Genomic DNA, 22,617 nt, shown 5'->3' with positions numbered 1-22,617 from the left:
GGTAGGCTGCGAGCGGCCTTGCAGCTGCAGGGTGAGGGAACCTAGGACTGAGTCCGTGGGGCTTACTGTGCTTGGGAGTGCCTGGCAGGAACCATCCTGCACAGCCGGAGTGACACCATCCCCGTTTCCAAGACCTCGAAGGGACCAGAGATTGCGACAGCCTCCATCTTCAAAGAAGAGAGCAAGGATACTGAATGCACTTAAGAGGGTGTGCCAGCATCCAGGCCAGATGGCACACGGTATGCTCTACCGAGAGCAGCCTAAAGCAGCCGCAGACTGCAAGGGGGAACTCAGGCTCCGAATGACAAGGGAGAAAGAACCGGTCCCAAGGCATTTCCTCAGGCCCGGAAAAGCCTTACACGGTACATCAGAATCCAGGGCCCTAGGTTCTGGTTTTTGCTCACAGGCCTTGCTATTTCTCTTACCTGTGATTTCTGTCTTCTTTGGCTTCATTAGCTGGCCCATCATAGACAGGATGTCTTGTCCCCCCTGCAAAACAGAAGATTCACAGAGTCAGTTCTGCTTTCTGAGGCAGCTGCAGAAGTTTTACTGCCACCATCAATGTCACCGGACACGGGCTCCTGGGTATGGAGGCCCCAGATACCCTCACGGGAAAGCGTGAGGAGCTTCTAAACACAGAGGAATTTTTAAGAGGCTCCCCTTGGCCTATAAGAAGGAGCACAATTTCTTCATGGGAAGTCCCAGCTCTGTGAGGCCTGCCCCAATCTCCTTCTCCAGCCCGTACCCTCTTCAGATCCCAAATTCCCTGATTAGCACACAGGACCATACTCTTCTCTGAACACCCGTGCTCTTGTACGATTCAGTGCTTCTGCATTCTAGTCCGCCTGCCAGGAAGCACGGTCTCTTTTCTGGGAAGCTCCAGTTGCCCCCATGAGAGCTCAGGTCAAATGCCCTCATGGGGCATCCAACGCCTACCCTCTGCCAATGCTCTGGTTCCCAAGGGGACGAATGGACTGTTGCAGGAAGCAACTTATCTGTGTTCCCACGCCTCCCCTCTCTAGACTTGACTGCACAGTCACTTTCAGTAAGTCCTGGCCTAGAGCGTGGTCAGGAAGCTGACCCTGCAGGATGGCTGGTTGCTAACATGCTCACCACCCACCACGCCCTCCCACCGGCCCCTCCCAGTGTGGTCCACAAGAGGGGCTGTTCTGTCACCTGCCTAGCATTTCGTCAGCCCATTCTGGCCAGGCCTGGAGACAGAGGTGGAGGTGCTCACTAAAAGCTCAGTTGTAAAATGTAGTGAGTGTTTCCTGAGAACCTACAATATCTGATGCTGCAGGGTAGGAACTATTAGGCCTGCTTCACAGAGGAGGAAACTCAAAACCAGAGCGCCCTAAATCACACAAAACCCAGGGACACCAAGCGACTAAACAGCCGAGCTAATTAGTGTCGGAGTGACACAATCCCTGAATCTAACCAAGGTGAAGGCTCCCAGGAGGCTGGCTTGGGGACAGCAATTTCACACACGGAGGGACCTATTGTCTCCAAAACGATTCTTCAGCAATCCTCTGGCCAGGGCTCTAAGCAGCGAAACACCCAGGAATCAACTTTTCGGTTATAAAGCCTATTCCCTGCTAGTGCAGAGATGGACTCTTTAAGGATGAATAGGAAATCACACTGAAGGACTAGCAGCAGAGGAGAGCTGGGGTTTTACAATCACACATCTCGCAGAGACATCATAGTCATAGTGTACTTGCCCCACATTCTCCAAGTCAAGGCATAAGGACCCATCCGGTGGGCATAAGGAACAGACACAACTCCCGCTCTGAGCTAAAACACTGAAGATTTGCTAAGCAGGGGGAAAGACACAGCTTTGTCAGGCTTTCAGAAATCCTGCAAAGGGCTCAAAGAACACTCCTGCCCTCCACCGTTAACACCCAAAGAATCCCAGGCGTGAGACCGCTTGCTGGAGGGAAGCCACGGAAGAAGCTGGCTAGTGCAGGGCCAGAGGCTTGGCTGGGATAAGAAACAATACACATGAAATCATCTGTGACTAGAGCATTTGAGTCGGAACAAAAGAGTCCCTCGTAGCTCATGTCGATGTTAATTGCTGAACATTACAGATAGAAAAGGACCGTCTGCCCTAAGAAACAGCAGCAAGACTGACAATTCATTCCCAGAGCTTCCGCACACACAAAAGGGCTCGTGCGCCAGATCACGCCGGCCTCAAAGCGGTACCTGCGGCCGTGCGTTGGCCACATCCAAGTCGTGCAAGGTCACATCCTGGATGATTTCTTTCTTCTTGTGCACATCCCCCTTTGGCAAGGGGACATACTCTTCAGCTTCAAGGTCGAATTCAGTGGCGTAGGTATCACACCTGCCCTGCCTCTGCAGAAAGAAAGAAACCTGAGTGCCCGGTAAGTGGTGGCTGCCAAGTCCCCAAATGGCACAGCGCTAAGTGAGATAAAAGTCTCCGTTCCCAGCCACAGGCCTGACAGCCTACTTGACAAACTCCAAGTGCACCCCACGCCCCTGCTGCCAAGAGAAGGAAGCTATCTGCTCATCACCGGGCTCCAAAAACCCAGTTGAAAAACACCCGATACTTTCTCCAAGAATCTTTCCCCCCACTCTCTTTCTTTTAACTGTATGCAATTCCTGATAAAGGGCAAATCCAGTAGATTAACTGGAGACGGAGGGAGCCGTTCAGACTCTTTTGTAGGTGGGTGATTTATCGTATGATATGAAGTATTATGCTCATCCATTAAACAGTGAGGAACACTGTACAGGACACTGAAAATCAGATATAAAAAGAATGCCAACTAATGCAGCATTCCTTTCCACATGCATATATCTTGGGAAGAAAATACCAAAGAGATAAAAGGAAGATTAAACACACTGCACACTTCAATTTGAAAATGACTACAGTTGTTCTGCTTTCTCTGCCGGTACTCCCCCTCTAAACAGGCTTTTTAGTATTTTTCGAACAGACTGTCTGTTTTAATCATGAGAAGGTTAAAGAATGAAGATAAAGGGAAAGCAAACTTTATTCAACATGGAGGGGCAACTGCTGACCTTCCCTCAGCACCCCCACCAGACGCCAGCCCCTCCCCATACCCCATACCCCCTGAAGATAGCACCCCTACCCCCCCACTCCCCATCACCTAGGCCTCCTCATGCGAACCAGGAGTGGTGTTACCTTCACGGCCCCACTGTTGGCTTCAATGTAGATCACATCTCCAGCCTCTACCCGTTCTTTCTGCAAACTTTCAAAAATGCTGGGGTCCAGCTTAAAAGAAAAAAACAAACAAACCCAAATACATTTAACTCAGGGAACTATAATACATACAGAACCTATTTCTGACATGCTGTAAGGCCCCTTTCCACAAGAGACCTGAGGTAGCTGATGACTATGGAGAAAGTTTATCTATGCAGGGGTGGGGTACGTGTGTGCATCTGTGGATATGTATGTGTGTGCGTGTGGACATATGAGACAACTGTCTTTGGGGATGTGTGTCCTAGAGACAGTCGGAGAGTGAGTGCACATAAGGGGAACACAAGGAAAGACCTGTTATCTTCCTTCCTCTTACTCCTGAGGTTGCAAACTGACAAATATGGCTCTGATTGCTTTCGGGTGAGGTCCGCACTATCTGCGTGATCACAGGCCCTATGACCCCTTTTGAGATTGCGCTCCCTACTTCAGCTCCTCTCCTCCTCACCTCGGGTGGGGGTAGAACTGCCCGCATGTGAAGCACCTACTGGAACCTGCTTGCTCTTTGTGGCTGGCACTTGGTGGTCCTCTGATTTTAGACAAGGCTCTCTGAGCCTCAGTTTCCTCATGTGTACAACAGCACCCAGGTGTAAACATCCAGAGGGAAACAAAGCAAACCTTCTGATCCAAATCTCTGTCTACTCCCCAGGGCCTGCCTGCTTATACCTCCAGGAAAGGAGGGAAGCATATTTTTGACCACAGCTTTTCTTCTGGTTGTCCAAATTCAGGCTACCTTTCATGTTCAATATTCTAAAACAGCATCTTTTGTCAGGACTCAGGATTTGAACATAAGTTTCCGTTAAACTTCAAGGAGAGCTGTTTTTCTCAAACTTTGTATTTATTTTATAATGTGAAAAAGACTTGGGCTTTGTCTCAAACAAAATTAGAAAGTAAAAACTCAGGACTCAGTGAAAGAAACCAGACATGAAAGAACACATGCTGTATGATTCCGCTGATACTGAAATGTTCAGAAAAGACAAACACATACAAACAGAGAGTGATCAGTGGTTACAAGGCATGTGGGTGGAAATGGGTGCTACTGTCACCAGGCAGGAGGTTTCTTTCGGGGTGATGAAAATGTTCTAAAATTGAAAAAATAAAAATAAAAATAAAATTAAAATAAATAAAATAAAATTGGACCGTGGCGCTACCTGTACCATTCTGTAAACAGACTAAAATTCCTAGAGTTGTATGCTCAAGATGGTTGAATTTTATTTAAAATTAAAACTCAAGGGGCACCTGGGTGGCTCAGTGGTTAGGCCTCTGCCTTCGGCTCAGGTCATGATCTCAGGGTCCTGGAACCGAGCCCTGCATCGGGCTCTCTGCTCAGCAGGGAGCCTGCTTCCCCCTCTCCCTCTCTGCCTGCCTCTCTGACTACTTGTGATTTCTGTAAAATAAAAATCAATCAATCAATAAATAAATAAATAAAATTAAAACTCAAAAAGCTGTTAGAGACAGCAATCACAAGAGTAAACCCGGGGCTCTGTGTCATTGGCTGGGTAGGGCCCAGCAGCCTCCTAGAGCATGAGAACAGTGCTTGGTAAGCCCCTGATGTAAGGCCTGGCATGACTGAGGCACACAATAATGATGGCAAGTATGATCATTCTCCTTTGCAATTCAATACCTACACCAAGGATCTGAGCTCCGTTTGTCCAAATACCTTGTACATACGCTCAAAGTAGCTAGAAGTACTCATTTGGGAAGAAAAAAAAAATTCGTTTTCTCCCTTAGGTTATCTTCTTGAAGAAAGTGTGCAAAGCATCCCGGTGGAGAGCTGGAATGTAAACTGCGTGCCTTACTTCAGCTCTCCTACACTGGGGAGTATTCCTTTTTTTTTCCTCAAGCATTTTAATATCGGTTAATTTCCCAAATGAATTGACTGAAGATGTAATTACTGGAAAAGCGGCAGATCCTACCAAGAAATCTAATTAATACAGAATGGGAGAGATGAGGGGGAGGTTTAAAAGAGATATTTGCAGAGGCAAGCTCCTGAGATGGAAACCCTGTTAGGAAAAAGAAAAATGACCCTCGGAAGAAGTGACATTTTTATGATCTCCATAAAGCAGTGACCAAGAAACCACCTTAAAGAATCAAAGAACCATAAAATCCATAAAAAAACATTTAAAAAGGAGAGTGAAGATGGAGAAATTATATAGCCAATCTACCACAGTTCGCAGAGGGGCAAACGGAGGCCCAGAGAACTCAACGGACTCCCAAAGGTTCCCCAGCAAGTTGGAGGGTGGACAGCATAATGGCTGGGACTCGGACAGTCCGCTCTGCCACTTAACCAGCTGTGCAAGCCTAGGATAAGCGCTTAACCTCCTGATGAGGCCTCGGTTCCTTCATCTGGAACATGAGGGAAATTACACACACAGCACACATACATGTAGAAAGCTAGACATGACAACAGACTAAATATCTGTTAAAGCACTTAGCCTGGGCCTGGCACACCCAGCAAATAAGAGCTGAGATGCTATTATAATTACTATGATATTGTTTATTATAAATAAGGCAAAGCCTAGAGGTGCCTGGGTGGTTCAGTGGGTTGAGCCTCTGCCTTCGGCTCGGGTCATGATCTCAGAGTTCTGGGATCGAGCCCCACATTGGGCTCTTTGCTCAACAGGAAGCCTGCATCCCCCACCCCCCCGCCTGCCTCTCTGCCTACTTGTGATCTCTGTCCGTCAAATAAATAAATAAAATCTTTTTAAAAATAAATAAATAAATAGATAAGGCAAAGCCTACAATCCCAATTGTGGCGTTTCTCTAACTGAAGGCTCTCACAATAACATCAAGAGTTACCACTTCTCAGATAACTAGACGCTACCCCAAAGCTACAACTTCTATATCCTTCTAAGAACACTACAAGATAGGCAATCATTATCCCCACTTAATGGATAAAGAAACTATTGCTCAGAGATTAAGTCACCTGCCAAAAGCCACACTGGTGTCAGCAGCACAGCCTGGTATCCCTTTCAGACTTTGCTGCACACTCCAAACCACACTCCTCCCCTCACTGGGCGCCCCTATACCCAAGGCTGACAGGACAAGTGTCTGAGGAGGGTGATGGAGGACCTCTCACACCGCCACCACCAGGGCTTCTCCACAAAGCTCTGGCTGAGCAGAGTCAACTGAGGCCACTAAAGTTTCTAGGCCCTGACACATAAAAGGAACTGCAGTCAGAATTCTGTGTTTGGTCTCTTGGGATGTCCATCCGACATCTGTTCTGCAACTCTTACCAGATGACTCAATGCTGCTTCTTTCTGTGAGCATGAACATTAATCCGCAGGTTCAGAGACAGAGCCAGGGCCTTTGATACATGGTCAGATTATGGAATACAGGATGGCAAAAGGTAGACAAGACTAGCCACACAGCTCACATTTTAACTTACTGCATCCTAGGAGTCAATGAGAAAAGTAAGAGCTATCCTGACTGGGTCTTCTTGTGTACTCACCCTGTTCTAGGTAGTGCTTAATACATGTAACATCCCCAAACAGCCCTCTGACGTATGATCACCCAGACCATACAGAGAAAAGTGAGACACAGAGAGGTTACATCACTTGAACAAGGCCACACAGTGCCAAGAGATTCTGAGGCAAGACACACAGGTACTCACTTTCAACTGCTTGGTTCCTTTGGCTGTTTTAAGTCCTATGATCACATGGCTAATGGTTTTGCCGTACCCTCCCATGGGGTTCTCTGTCTCACATGGAGTCAGCTCTGTGACTTCGCCTTCATAAACCTCCTTGGTCTCCTTTATCCGCAGCCCTGGAAGAGATGGCAGGTGAGCCCTGGTGAAGCACAATTCTCTCTCACATATTCACATTCTCTCTCCTTACTCAATAGCCTTTTTAGCCACAAAACTTCCGTGTCACCAAGACACCAGCCTTACTAATGCCCACTCAAGGATATCCCTCTGGGGAGAAAAACACTGCAGACATAAACGTAACCTGGAGGAGCTCTTCAGAATGTGGAAAAAAATGTATTTCAACTTTCCAAAAGGACTTTCTAGGTTCAAATCTAGAACTACAGAGACAAGCTAGCATTCTCAAATGCTCAAATCCTTGTTTCTGACATCAGCTACACTTCCACAGGGATGAAATTCAGCTTTAGTCTTTAACCCAGTCTCTGAACCCAAACCCTTCTACTCCACTAGAGCAGTGGCCTTCTATGCTCTCGTTTCCTGACAATTTTGACTCTCGAAAAAAATTTAAAACCAATGGAGTAACTACCCACATCCTTGCAACACAATCAGGCCTAAGCTAGGTATAGTTAGAGGTCCGTGCCAACAGCAAGTGATATGTGACCTGCCCGGTGCCCCAGGCCTTTGGCTGACCCTCAGGGCACACCCAAAGAAAGACCCAGTTTGTCATTCCATATTTGCAATGGGTTGGTTGTTTTACAAGTTTTCCAAGGCCACAATTTCCAAAGCAAACCCTCAATAATAAAGCACAATTTTCAGATTAGAATATTAACAGCAAAGGCAAATGTCTCTCCTTGTTCTAAACATCAAGAACATTAGCTGTTCAATAAATGTTGTCAGACAAACTAAGAACTATTAGAAAATTGATTTTTTTAAACTTTTTTTAATTTATTCTTCGGGGGTGGAAAGAGAGAGAGAGAGAGAGCGAGCGTGCACAAGCAGGCAGAGAGGCAGGCAGAGGCGGAGAGGGAAGCAGGATCCCTGCTGAGCAAGGAGCCCCATGCAGGACTCGACCCCAGAATCCTGGGATCATGACCTGAGCCGAAGGCAGTGGCTTAACTGACTAAGCCACCCAGGAGTCCCAGGAAATTAATTTTTAGAACAAGATCTCAGTGCCTTTTTATGAAATGTTTTCACTGCCTGAAGTACTTCCCTCCATTTTGGCTTTGCCAACTCCCCAGTTCAAATACCTACTCCTTTCTTTCTTTCTTTCTTTCTTTCTTTGACAGAGAGAGAAAGCACAAGCAGGGGGAGCAGCAGGCAGAGGGAGAGCGAGAAGCAGTGGGGCTTGATCCCATGACCCCAGAATCATGACCTGAGCCAAAGGCAGACACTTAAAAGACTGTGCCACCCAGGCGCCCCCAAATACCTACTCCTTCTAGAAAGCCTGCCTGACACACCTTCTTCTTTACCCTCCAGATGACTCCCATGGCAACCTGTGCCTCCTACCCAGCACTCATACATGGGACTGCTGGCACTCAGGAAACCCGACTCTCGCTCTGTTAGACTGTCAACAACAGCCACACATGTAATTGAATGAATGGAGGAAGTTACTTGAGGGGGTGGGAGGTGTCATCAGGCAGAACATCTAGCACCCAAGAAATATGTCTACAGATACTTCCGCACATCCTCTGTAATGAGCTCTCTAAGAAGGCTGCCAGGTGATGCAACAGCCCAGGTCCACCATAACACCCCCAACCCTAAAACCGAGGTCTAGTCTGGATCAAACCTATCTGACTCCTCCAAAGTAAACACAGGCATGTCCCTGCTCACTGGTGCAGAGGGACAGGGAGGAGTGACTGGAGGGGACACATGAAGCTTCGGGAGTGCTTTTTTTAAGGAGCTTCTCAAATTCTAAAGTGTCTCTTGATCTCAGTGCTGGTTACATGAGTGTGTTGACTTTATGAAAACTCATTGAGCTAAACATCTATGACTGTGGTTTTGTGTGTGTGTGTGTACACACCCATACGTATATATTACACTTTAATAATATGCTAAAATAACAAAAAGAAGATTGGGTTTGTCTAACAAAGCAATGATAATTAACAGTAAGTAAAGGTTTCCTTACAACAAGTAAACAAATGTATACCACTGAACACCGCTTCTCCGAAAACACATGTGCACACAGAAGCTCTCCCAAATTCCCAAAGTCTCGGTGTCAAGGGACACAAAATGCTTTTCTCCAAAACCACAGAAGTATTTCAGGTAAGTTAGCCAATAAATCTGTTTTCCAAGGATTCTACATCAAAAGAAAATCATTTTCTTTTTTTAAAAATATTTTTATTTATTTATTTGACAGCGAGAGAGAGCAGAAGCAGGCAGAGCAGCAGGCAGAGGGAGAGGGAGAAGCAGGCTTCCCTCTGAGCAGGGAGCCCAAGACGCAGGGCTCGATCCCAGGACCCTGGGATCATGACCTGAGCCGAAGGCCAAGGCTTAACTCGCTGAGCCACCCAGGCGCCCCAAGAAAATAATTTTCAATCACTGTACTTGCCATCAACCCAGAGGCAAGGAGGGAAACATCCTTGAGTCAAACTAGTTGAAGATGCATCCAGAAGGAGTCCCTACATTTAAGGAAAGCTGCAGGCCACACCAGGAGGCGCACACTATAAACCTCTAACTGTGGCGGCCTGCACAAGCGGCCTTCCCACCCATTCTACAGAGGGCACACGCGTCACTGCCTCATTTCATCCTACACTGGAATCGTGAGGACGAGAGGAGGGGCCAGGACATCCCAACCCAGCCCTGTGAAAACAACCAGAGTCAGCACTCCTATGTCCTTTTACAGATTTGACAGAGGGAGGTCAGCTCTAAGAGATGGAGTCAAGGGTCCTTTCCTCCCTCATGGTAGACCCCAGACTAGAGTCCAAGTCTTTGGCTCTGAGACCAGCTTCTTCCCACCAGGCCACACCACATCATACCACACCACAAGGGCCCGAGTGGTTGACAACCTTTCCCACAACACTTGGCTCTGTCCTTTCCCCTTCAGGTAACATGTGCCCACTGACCTCAGGAGGCCCTTTCTGCCAGTCCCTGGGTGTGAGCCTAGTCTCCATCTAATTTATGCTTTGCCCAAAGGAAAAAACAGAAATGTAAGGGAAACCCATAGTTAAAAATATATAAAGACACATATCAACCAAGCTATCATACAAACCCTTATTTGTATCCTGATTCAAATAATAATTAAAAATTAAAAAAAAAAAAACACACTAACACGGGACAACTGCAAATCTGAATACTAAGTAGGAATTTGATGACATCAAGGAATATATTGTTCATTTTTTCTAGGCATTGACAGTGGTACAGTGGGGTTTTCTGTAAGTCCTCATTTTGTAGAGATGCATGGGGAAATATTTATGGATGAAAAAGGTTTGCAATTAACTTCAAAGGATCTGGGAGGGGAATGATGGGGGCTATAGATCACTCAAGATTAAGTATGAGCTGAAGCCTGGTGATGGGACCAGGAGGGAAGGTCATCACTTGACTCCTTTTTGTACATTTGAAACTTACCAAACTAAAAGAAAAAAGCAATGAAATACTGTTCTACAACCTACAGTTAAAAGCTAACCATGTGAGCTTGTGAGGATATAGAAGAGCAGGAAGGTTTCCACTGCAAATAGAGGTGTAAACTGATACAAATACTTTAGACACAAGATGGTATCATCTCCTAAAGTTGAAAACATGGATACCTTATATTCCTGGAACTCCGCCCCTTAAGGTATATATGCACCAGGTATGGGCATGCTATGTGCAGCAATCCTGATGAATCTCACACACCATCCCACAGACCACCTAGTACCCAAGTATTTTGGAAAAGTTATTTTATGGAAAAGAAGTCAAGCACAGAATATATACACCTATACCTCCTGATTACATATATGAGGTTCAGAAACAGGCATGACTACTATAATGTTAGAAGCAAGACAGTCATTAATTTGGAAAAGGAAGGACAGAGATTGGGGGTGGACACAAAGGGTACCTGGGGTATTGGCAATTCTCTTTCTTGAATGGGTGCTGACTGCAGGGGTTTTCAGTTTATAATTCACTGAGCTATCTACACTTATGATCCACGCACTTTTTTGTTATGTACACACAAAATGACCAAGTCACTTTAAAAAAGAAAAATTTAAGTAATACTAGTGAGACCTGGCAAAGGAGGAACACTGATGGCTCGCATTTAGAAAACAGTATTCTACAGCTCAGCTGGAGTCTACATCATGGTTCTCTCACCCTCCAGCATCACGACAGGCCTCTACAATTCTTCAGGCCCTGGCTGGACGTGGACCATTTGCCTCTGAATCTCAGGGGTTGGGACTGCCATCATCATTCATTTCAAGCTCCCCCAGTGATTCTAATGTCCAGCCACAGCTGTAAATCACTCATTTTAGGAGTAAAGAACTCCATCCTACACACAATGTAGGGCCGTAAACTGCTTCTGATGACAGGTGGCCCAGATAGGGTTCAGGTGTGCTCACCACCAAGCCACCTCTGTTCCGATATGGAAACAGCCCAATGGCACAAAGAAACAAGGCCAACGGTGTCCGACACTCTCGATCACTTCCCACTTTTAAACGTGCTTGTTATCTTATTACTGGGTCGGTTACCTTCTTTCCCCAGAAACCCAACCAGGACAAAGGCTCTGAGATGTTAAAGTTAAGGAGACGTTCTGCTCTACCTTCATTCAATCTGATAGCCTACAAATGGAAGTTTTGGAATGGCCCCAAAAGAGAGGCTATTTCATTCCTGCCTTTCCAAATTCTTAGTTCCTAAACATCAAGACAAAAATTTCTGAAACCTACATGAATATATCAGAAGACTGTGACATACTCAGGAAATTCTATACTTTTAAAATGAACTTTGATTTTTTTTTTAATCAAAACTTTTATATCCCACAGAGATAAATGCCTTCCAATGGAATGCTCCCTCTATTTCCTGTTAATGACCATGACATGAAATTCCTTGAGTGGGGAAGAAAGGCATTCCCATCTCTCACTAGTCCCCGTATTTGTTTAGAAGTCGCTGTGTGCTGACAAGCAGGCAGGGGATGTGGTTGACGGACAATGAAAGCAGCTGTTAGCCAGGGCAGGGGCCGAGCTGGCGCTATCTCTGGCAACGGCAACACAAATGACACAGGTTTCATCTGCTGGCTCAGGTTTCTAAATCCCTGACAGGGACCTTCATCACGTCAAGGAAACAGCACAGACTCCTTGCTTTTTATTTCTGGTCAGCTTACCGCTTCCTCCCCACCCCTCTGCCAACTTCACAGGAATTCAAAGGCAGAGGAAGATGGGCAGGGTTCCTTTTTGAAGACAGTCAATGGCCTGCCTTTTTATTCTGTGGCAGGATCAAGAAATTCTCTTTACCTCACTGCCATCAAAAGAACTGCACTGCCCCCTCCCCTCAAAAATCGCGGATCACAAAGCAGATGCCCAGGAAATGTACCTCTATTTTTTCCAATTTAAAAGCATTAAAGTTACTTTTAAGTGACCTAAACACATGCACTTATGTAAAAGTCAGTTTTGTCAGATTGTTGATGTCAGAAAAATACTTTTCAGTAAATAAAAATACATTTTAGATGTACTCTGATAATTGAGTCAGTTCTAGTATCTTACAGTTTATCTCATGAACTAGTAGTTGAACAAAATCTTTAGCACATGTTCATGGATTTTTTTTGTTTTTTAAGATTTTATTTATTTATTTGACAGAGAGACACAGCGAGAGAGGGAACACAAGCAGAGGGAGCGGGAGAAGGAGAAGTAGGCTTCCTGCCCAGCAGGGAGCCTGATGCGGGGCTCGATTCCACCCTGGGATCATGACACGATCATGATAAGATCATGGTAAGCCAAAGGCAGACACTTCACCACTGAGCCACCCAGGTGCCCTGCTCACGAGTTTTTAAAAAGGACTCAGAAAGATTTTAAATCCTGAAAAGGGTCTTGCGAGCCATGTCCACTGTTACTGCATATATGATGCAAGTTCAAAGACAGTAGGACACGTTAAGAACACTGGCTGAACCTCACAAACACGAACACTGCTCAAAAAGCTACACCTGCAGTAGGTTCCATTTACATAAAAGGTAAGGGGCAAAATTCAGCCCAACTGCCATTACGCACTGACGCACACAGAAGTGTAAACACACAGTTGTGGCACCCGCGGGCTAGCGTGGGAGAGGTGAGGGGCTATGGCCAGCCAGGGCCTGGCAACAGCTGCGTGCTGGCCCTGCTCTGTACCACGAGCTGACTGGTGACTGTGTTTACCTCATAATTAATTGTTAAACTACATGTGTGCTGCACCTACTTTTCTATATGTACATGGTATTTCAGTTTAAAACAGCCACCAAAACAAAAAAAACAAAAAACAAAAAAATGCAGTGTTTCCAGTAACAAAGATTTCCAGCAAGGAATATTTTGGTTTAAAAAACCCCGTATCTACATAACACAAAGCTTAGCCTCCAGACATGGCTCACAATCCCTCTAGCTTAGAACAAGAGCCCCCCCCCCCCCCCCCCCCCCGCTCTGCCAAGGAGCACCTCTCAGCCCCAACCTGGCTCAGCCCCAACCTGGCTATCACTCACTGTGTGGGAATGAACGCTTCTCTCCAAAAGCCAGAAAGGAGGATTTTATAGGACATTCCCCAACTTCTAAACACTGGCAACTAACTCCAACTCAGTGGGGCGCCTGGGTGGCTCAGTCCTTAGGTGTCTGCCTTCAGCTCAGGTCATGATCCCAGGGTCCTGGGTTTGAGCCCCGAATTGGGTTCCCTGCTCAGCAGGGGGCCTCACTCTCCCTCTCCCGCTTCCCTGCTCACGCTCTCTCTCTCTCTCTCTCTCTCTCTCTCTCTCTGTGTCAAATAAATAAATAAATAAAATCTCCAAAAAATTTTTTTAAAAAATAAAAGCCCTGTGTAAACCAAAATATATCTATTACCATACACACACTGAGGGCTATCTTTAGCTAAAGGCTTCTGTTTTCTACCAGCTTTATAGTCCATCCCCTTTTCTCATTCGGAAAAACTTTACTAAGCATTCACTCTGTGCCAGGAACTGGGGCTGCAGTGGATATTCTATCCACAGCAGAGATTTAATAAATACCCAATCTGCTCCTCTCCATTCTTTCCCACCCCCCAACATGGCCACCTCTCTTTCTTACACACCATCTAATCCTTCAGGAAATTCTGTCAGCTCTACATCCTACTACATCCAGAATCTGACCACTTCTTATCACCTCTGCCATCACCACCCTGGCCCAAGGCCCCACCATCTGCTCAGACTCCTCACAGTCTCCCTGCTACCTCACTCTCCTCACTGTCCACTTTTCCATCCCCCAGCCAGCGGGATTCTTGGACAACCGAAACTACTCTCCAACTGCTTTTCCTTTCACTCAGTGAAAAATGCAAAGCCCTAATCATGGCCTCAGGCCCTACATGATCGTACCCCTGACCTAGACTTTAGCAGTCTCAAGGCAAGGATTGTGGGCTAGACAAATCTATTCTTTCTTACTTTCCTCATTTCCTCGAAGTTTTCTAACAATTTTCCTTCTTAAGAATGTTTACCTTGGGGGCACCTGGCTGGCTCAGTTGGTGAAGTGTTTGCCTTCAGCTCAGGTCATGACTAGGGTCCTAGGATTGAGCCCCGAGTCAGACTCCCTGCTCAGCAGGAAGTCTGCTGCTCCCCCTACCCACCTCTCAACTTGTGTTCTCTCTCTCACACTTTCTCTCAAATAACTAAAATCTTAAAAAAAAAAAAAAAAAAAAGACTGTTTACCTTGTTTTGACAACCAAAGGGCCTGGAAAACTGTACAGGCACTCTGACAAGTGTTCATAACCCATGACTCAGCAACTGTATCCTAAAGACAGACGCCCACGTATGCAGACAAACATCACGTAGTTTCTGATATCTTAGAAGGAATAAGCTATTTCTACATAGATATGAGGGAAGCTGGGATTTTCCCAGAGCTAGTCCAACAAAAATGGGGCAAGGAGACTGACCCAGGCATCATGGCTGACAAGAAGTAAATATTTGGGAAAGGCCATTTTTTTTTCCACAGCAGATCTTCATAGCATGGACTCCAGAACCAGACACAGGATCAGACTGTAGTCCTGCTACTTACTAGGTGGGTGACTGTAGACAAGTCATTTAACTTCTTGAAACTCTGTTTCATCAGATGCAAAATGAGTCAGAGAGCTTTCTCTTGGGGAACAAAAGGCTATAATCAATGTTGGAGGGGCCTGGCATATAACAAGCACTTGATATGGTTGCCCCCAGCCCCACGAGGGTGGCACCATAAGCCTGAAATCTCTGCCTGTCCCCACATGGTTTCTGCGCTCTCTGACAGGCCACAATTCTGGCTCGATATCCAGGATCAGGGGCATTCCAGCATCACAACACACAAAGCTTTTGGCTTAAGTCCAAGCCTTTTCAGTGGACAGTCATCTCTAAAAGCATAAGGTTGCCAGGAAAATCTGACTTGTTTTCTAAAAAATCCCTTCACAGCCACATGTATTTTGGCAGGTGAGAAACCCCAGCCCCAAGCCAGGGCCCACAATTGCCAACTGCTAAAGTGCTTCAGTTAGAAAAGTTGGGTACTTGTTTGGCTTGCAAAGATAACACTAATGGTGCCAAAAGAAAAATGGTAGTACAACAAATAAAAGTCATAAAGGCATTCATACAACAAAGCGGCTTCAGAGCACTGGGCAAGTGAGAACTCTTGCCACAGACGCCAATACTCACCAATGGCTCTGCGGAAGTTCTCCATCAGCACCTCCGTCTTCTTGATCTCCGTGGAGTAAACTTCACTTCCCACCATCGGGCAGAAAGGGACCTTACTACCCAGCTCCTGAGCAATAGCCAGAGCTAGAGCTGTCTACAGAAAAAGTGGAAATGCACTTGTTTTACATTCTTGAAAATAGAATAATTCAGAAACATATGCTATTAAAAAATATGAACCAGGAAAAACTGAAAATCTAGTCCTAATTGTAACATCACTTGATGTGTTTCACACAATAAATGCTGAAAGACTTCTGTGGACAGGCAATTTATAACCCAAATGGCATCTTTAATCATCCCTGTAATTACAACAGTTAACACTCACTGACACTTATAGCGTGGCCCCAACTCTAAGTACTTCACGTGACCCTCTACTCACCCTACGAAGTAGACACTAAGCTCTCCCCACTTTACAAATGAGGAAACGGAGGCATGGGAGAGATTAAATAACACATCCTGGGAACCATAATCTAGAAAATGGCAGACTGGGAACTTGAAGTCTGGCAGTAGGTTCTAGAGATTATGTTCCCGTCGTAATCCGTAGTCTTCTAAAACACCTTCCTCAGTATCAAAACAGGGCCCTGTCCTAATTGCTCCGAACACTACTCCAGGGTGGTTTTTATAGGCACAGGACACCAATCTCCAGCCCATCAGAAAACCACTAATCAAAGAATGAATCACATGGCATTCACTTTGTATTAAGTGGTCCACACACGGTGAAGGATGACATGGGAGCTAAGTTCTAAAGTTATGAGCTGGTCCTAGGTTACACTTGAACATGCCCTTGTAAACTACAAACTGATTTTTAGTCAGAGAGCTACAGTTGGCAGATGCTAAACACAAGCAGACTTAAGAGTTCCATGGTCATGTATCGAGTATGAAAATCCAAATTGTTAGAGCTCGTACAGGACAGGGAAATGCCACAGTGTCTGAATGCCTATTTTCATCTTTGCTCAACTTTGTGTTTTGTGTCTCTCTCTGCCAAATAAATAGATTAATAATCTTTAAAAAAAAAAAAAAAAAGGAAAGGAAAGGAAAAAAAAGCATTAGCAGGCAGGGCAAAAACTGGGTTGTAGTCCTCATTCTGCAACTAATTTTCATGATGACCCTGGGTACATGGCAAATCTCTGGTGCTCTGATTTCCCCACCTGCCAAATCGAAGTCCTAGCTTAAGTCATGTAAGTCCCCAATCAGTTGCCCACAGCCTGGTTCTGTTTCACCCTGCTGAGTCTTATACGTGTTTTTAAACTCAATTTGTTGCCCGGTTTTTAATGTTGGGAAATTTCACATAAAAATCCAGGTATTTGCTTCTTTTGAGGAATGAGGTCTGGCCACAGTGAGCACTCATTACCATGTCGTGGCACCTGGTGTGGGCCTCTGGAACAGCTGCCACCTTGGGTGAGGGCAGGCGACTCTGGCCTCTCTCGTGCTTGTACTCAGGCACTTCCCTCACCCCCATGACCTGAAGGGGCATCTGAGTTTGTGCCCTTGAGGCCGACACCTCTAAAACTGTTATTCTCTGGGATTCTAAAAGCAAAGAGAAAGCCTCTGGAGCGTGACAGGGTACAGTGTGAGAAGCAGACTCTAGTACCACATCTACCTTCTATCCAAACCCACCACCTTCTCAGCTGCTCCTCTCTCACCCAGGTTATCTCCACAGGCCCTGCCTCCACACCTTCAACTGTGAACTTCGAAGACAGAAACTATATCTAGTTCAATGGCATCCCCCCCATCCTCCACCTAATACAGAAGAGATGATCAGTATCCTCCCACTAAAGTAAGACAACTACTTGGTTAAGAAGTGCTTCAGATGGGGCGCCTGGGTGGCTCAGTGGGTTAAGCTGCTGCCTTCGGCTCAGGTCATGATCTCAGGGTCCTGGGATCGAGTCCCACATCGGGCTCTCTGCTCAGCAGGGGGCCTGCTTCCCTCTCTCTCTGCCTGCCTCTCCATCTACTTGTGATCTCTGTCAAATAAATAAATAATCTTAAAAAAAAAAAAAGAAGTGCTTCAGGTGTGTCTAGTTTCTTCCATTTAATGGTTCCCAGAAGGTAGGTATACAATATAGCTACTACACCCACATCTGTGCTAGATGGTGCTTGATCACATGCATGAGGTCTCACTGAATCCTCCCAACTAGCCTATGAACTTGATGATCTAGTATTTGATATTGTATTTGATATCTGATATTGTATTTGATAGATTTAGAAAATGAAACACACAAACAACTCTCCCAAGGTCAGTTACCAAGCAGCAAAGCCAAGATGCAAACCCCACGCCCCAAGACACAATTTCTTTGTGAGCACCCCTACGTAAGTGGCAAGTGGCACACAAAAAAGAGCCTGTTGCCAAAAGAAGTCTGAAGAAACCTATTTTCAATCTGATCTGAACTTCTCCTTTCTCCAGGGCCCAAATATAAAGCCCCATTATTAATAACGTGAGGTCCTCAAGAGTGGATTTTCCATATGAACCATATATTTGCAGCTCTAGAACAAGCACATTTCTGCCTGCCACTTAGTTAAGCTGCCTGAACCATGGGTCCCATAGTGCACTGTAAAGTAGAAGAGTTACCACACACCTTCATACACATGGAAAGGGACTATAGTGCTGAGAACTTCTCTTATTTCCTAGAAGGAAAATGCTACAATATTACAAAAGGAACAAAGGGATTGGGAGGGAGACAAACCATAAGTGACTCTTAATCTCACAAAACAAACTGAGGGTTGCTGGGGGGAGGGGGGCTGGGAGAAGGAGGGTGGGGTTATGGACATTGGAGAGGGTATGTGCTATGGTGAGTGCTGTGAAGTGTGTAAACCTGGCGATTCACAGACCTGAACCCCTGGGGATAAAAATATATTATGTATTTACAAAAAATAAATAAAAAATGAGAAAAAAAAGGAACAAAGGGGGCACCTGGGAACTCAGTTAAGCCTCAAACTCTTGATTTTGGCTCAGGTCATGATCTCAGGGTCATGAGATCAAGCCCAAAATCTGCTTGTCCCTTTCCCTCTGCCCCTCCCCAGTGCTTGCACTAACACATGTGCTCTTGCTCTTGCTCTTTCTCTCTCTCAAATAAATAAATGAAAGGAATGAAGAATTTATGCTACCAGGAATATGACACATCAGAAAGAGCCACGGAAAATCCTTCCTGTTACAAAACACCGAGAAATAAAGAAATAATAATAAAAAATCCAGAGTAGTAAACTACTGTCACCTGGAAAGTTCAGAAGGTTTGACAGACAGGAGAAGCTTCAGCAAGATATAGTGGTAAGAGAAATCCTGAATAAAACGGAGGCCCGAAGGACCATGCATGACTAGAGAAGTGGAGCCGTAACAAAAAATACCCTGACGTACAAAGTATAAACTTATCTGTCCTGCCATGGCTCTGGGTGAGAAGTAAAGTCTCCACAGCATGCCTTCTTTCTTTCTTTCTGTTTTTTTTTTTAAAGATTTTATTTATTTATTTGACAGACAGAGATCACAAGTAGGCAGAGAGGCAGGCAGAGAGAAAGGTGGAGGCAGGCTCCGCGCTGAGCAGAGAGCCCGATGCAGGGCTCAATCCCAGGACCCTGGGATCATGACCTGAGCTGAAGGCAGAGGCTTAACCCACTGAGCCACCCAGGTGCCCCCACAGCATGCTTTCAAACCACCTTCAGATTACTCTTTACATGGCTGACCAAAAACCCATGCCACAAAATTCACTGCAAGTGCCCTGGGTAGGGCAGTCGGGCCCCTTACAAGTACTCTCAGAAGAAGCCTCGCAGACTTGATCAGCCAAACATGAGCTCATAAGCAAGCAGACAGAGAGTACAGAAAAAAATGAAGACACTGAGTCATGAACAAGGAACAAGAGGTTATCAAAAACAGCCAGATTTGGGCGCCTGGGTGGCTCAGTTGGTTGAGCGACTGCTCAGGTCATGATCCCGGACTTCCAGGATCAAGTCCCACATTGGGCTCCCAGCTCTTTGGGGAGTCTGCTTCTCCCTCTGACCTTCTACTCTCTCATGCTCTCTCTCACTCATTCTCTCTCAAATAAAATAAATAAAATTTAAAAAAAAAAAAAGCCAGATTTTTTTTTTTAAATCCCTATTTTACAGGAAAAAAAATTTCAAACTTAAGAGAGGGATGTTCCTTTTTTACCAAAAACAAAACCAAAAGCAAGCTAATACATGTGGAACGACAGATTTGGAAAATCACCGTTTAGCAACCAGCTATGTGGTAACTAATATAGCAATAACCATGAGGCAGGGCTACACCCTTACAGTGAAAGGATATTCACAACATCTCAGTGTGTCACTTCTGATTACTAACTAATTACAAAGGGAACCATGACCTTCACAGCAGAACTTGGCCTCTGGCCCGCCTGTCCTATCAGCTCCTGCTGGGATGCAGTGGGATACAACATCACCAGTGCAGGGTTCCATTAAGTGTTTAAAGTTTCCTACTGATGAAACAATCAGACAATCACTGTAGACCAGCTGTAGGACCTTCTTACAAAAGAACTGTCCTGGACTCTTCAAAACTGCCAATGTCAAAAAAGAAAACAAAATGAAGAAAGGCCAGGAAGGGTAACTGCTTAGTTAAAAAGAGACTAAAGACACAATTATATTCTGAATTTAAAAATATAAAAAATGAAACAACCCCAACCTGGAATGACTTGGGAGAAATTTTAATATACACTAGGCATCAGCTAATAATGTTAGCAACATTAAATTTTCTTAGGCGGACACTAGTACTTTGGTGTCATAGGAGAATGTCTTTGCACTGACTTTCACATGGTTCAGAAATAGCAAAAATGCAAATGTTACAAAATATTTACAATTACTTATTTACATGTGGGGTATAAAAGGGATCATCATCCCATTCTTCCAACTCTGTTTAGGTTTCAAATTTTTCAAAATGAAAAAAAGAAGAATATTCAATGGGATGAATTAAACAGCAGCTTAGTTATAGCCTACAAAACAATTAGACTGGAACAAAGGTCTAAAGAAATTGCTCAGAATGCAGCAGAGCCAGAAAGAGAGAAAATATGAAAAAAAGGCTGAAAGACAAAGAAGACAAAATAAGGCGCTCTGGCCCAGGGTTTCCCAATATTGGCACCACTGGAGCTTTGTGCTGGATAATTCCTTCCTGTAAGGTCCGTCCTGCACACTGCACAGTGTTTGGCAGCACTTGTGGCCTCCACCCATGAGATGCCAACTGCAGTCCCTGCCTAACCAGCTTCTGACAACCAATACTCTCTTTAGACCTGGCCAATGTCCCTTACAGGGGCAAAACTGCCTTGGGTTGAGAACCTCTGCAATCAGACATCATCTGACCAGAGTTCCAGAAGAGCTCAAAGAGAAGGAAAGGCAATGTCTAAAAGAGGTGAAACTGTAATAGTACTGCACTCCACAGTGAAGAGGCATCAAGAGACACATCTCATTGTGAGATACCAAACCCAAAAATGTCTCAAAAACAGCCAGAAAGACAAAATCTTCAAAAGTAGACTTTCAGGGCACCTGGCTGGCTCAGTGGGTTAAGCCTCTGCCTTCAGCTCAGGTCATGATCTCAGGGTCCTGGGATTGAACCCCGCATCAGGCTCTCTGCTTGGCAGGGAGCCTGCTTTCCCCCCTCTCTCTCTGCCTGCCTCTCTGCCTACTTGTGATCTCTGTCTGTCAAATAAATAAATAAAACCTTAAAAAAAAAAGTAGACTTTCAAAAGCAAAAAGAAAGCCAACAGGTAGCAGGCATCAAGAGAATACAGAATACAAGAGAAAACAGCTCTCCAAAAAATTATATATCCAACATAAAGATCTTTCAAAACAAGGACAATAGGGACGCCTGGGTGGTTTAGTCATTGAGCGTCTGCCTTCAGCTCAGGTCATGATCCCGGGATCCTGGGATGGAGCCCCGAATTGGGCTCCCTGCTCAGCAGGAAGCCTGCTTCTCCTTCTCCCACTCCTCCTGCTTGTATTCCCTCTCTCGCTGTCTCTCTCTATCAAATAAATAAATAAAATCTTTAAAAAACAAAACAAAACAAAAAAACAAGGGCAACAAAATACTTAGAAACCTGAGCTGGTCACCAACAAACTTCTGGAAGCAATTTCTAAATGATGTACTTTAAGAAGAAGAATGGAGGGAGAGGGAAGGTCTAAGATATAAGGAACAGTAAGCAAATAAATGGTAAATACATTGAACAACCAGATGTTGCCTGCAGTGAGATCATTAAAGCTCGCATTTACATGGCACTTTTTTTTTTTAAACATTTTTTAAAAAAGATTTTATTTATTTATTTGACAGAGAAAGAGACCACAGGTAGGCAGAGAGAGAGAGAGAGGAAGGGAAGCAGGCTCCCTGTTGATCAGAGAGCCCAATGTGGGGCTCAATCCCAGGACCCTGAGATCATGACCTGAGCCGAAGGCAGAGGCTTTAACCCACTGAGCCACCCAGGCACCCCTTACATGGCACTTTAAAAGCTCCTCACAAATACAGCACTTCCTCCTCTATTATAAGAAACCAGTATAAGATATACCATCAACTCAATTACATGATTTCAAAGTGATAATTCAAGTCATTATCTTACAACTGACCGGTATCACCGCCGTCTGAAATGAGGCGCATGCTCCTTCAGTAAAGGTGAAGATACCCCCCTCGGGTCCCCACGGCAAGTCAACACCAGAGCTGGAATCTAAAGCTTATGTCTTTACAAACACAATCCCAAGCTCCCACATTCCCACAAGTGGCCCTGTTGAGGAAAATGTAGGACTCAGACTGGGGGCTCTGGTCCATTTCATGTACCTGCCCAGTCCTCTCACAGACCCCAACAAGCCTACTGTCTCCTCTGCCTGGAAGTCCGATATCTCCCCTGCAAAGCCAAACTCTCTCCCAACCCTGCAGGGCAAATGTCAAGTCTCGATCCTTCCTGCTTTACCAGGCCTCAGGACCAC

General features: G+C 45.2%; 1 protein-coding gene across 1 annotated transcript in view; it reads right to left on the bottom strand.

The window, feature by feature from the left end:
• RUVBL1 (RuvB like AAA ATPase 1) overlaps window positions 1–22,617 on the bottom strand; it is a 44,001-nt gene that overhangs the window by 16,526 nt on the left and 4,858 nt on the right. Inside the window, exons 3-7 of the mRNA XM_059390447.1 lie at window positions 15,655–15,787; window positions 6,843–6,994; window positions 3,158–3,247; window positions 2,200–2,349; window positions 426–489 (exon numbers count right to left, since the gene is read on the bottom strand). Coding sequence (XP_059246430.1) covers window positions 426–489; window positions 2,200–2,349; window positions 3,158–3,247; window positions 6,843–6,994; window positions 15,655–15,787 — 589 coding nt within the window. The remainder of the gene's footprint in view (window positions 1–425; window positions 490–2,199; window positions 2,350–3,157; window positions 3,248–6,842; window positions 6,995–15,654; window positions 15,788–22,617) is intronic.

The sequence above is a fragment of the Mustela nigripes genome, chromosome 2 (assembly GCF_022355385.1).
Source record: "Mustela nigripes isolate SB6536 chromosome 2, MUSNIG.SB6536, whole genome shotgun sequence".
NCBI classification, from domain to species: Eukaryota; Metazoa; Chordata; class Mammalia; order Carnivora; family Mustelidae; genus Mustela; species Mustela nigripes.
Note: the sequence above shows the minus strand (reverse complement) of the source record. Positions and strands in the feature narration are given on the sequence as shown.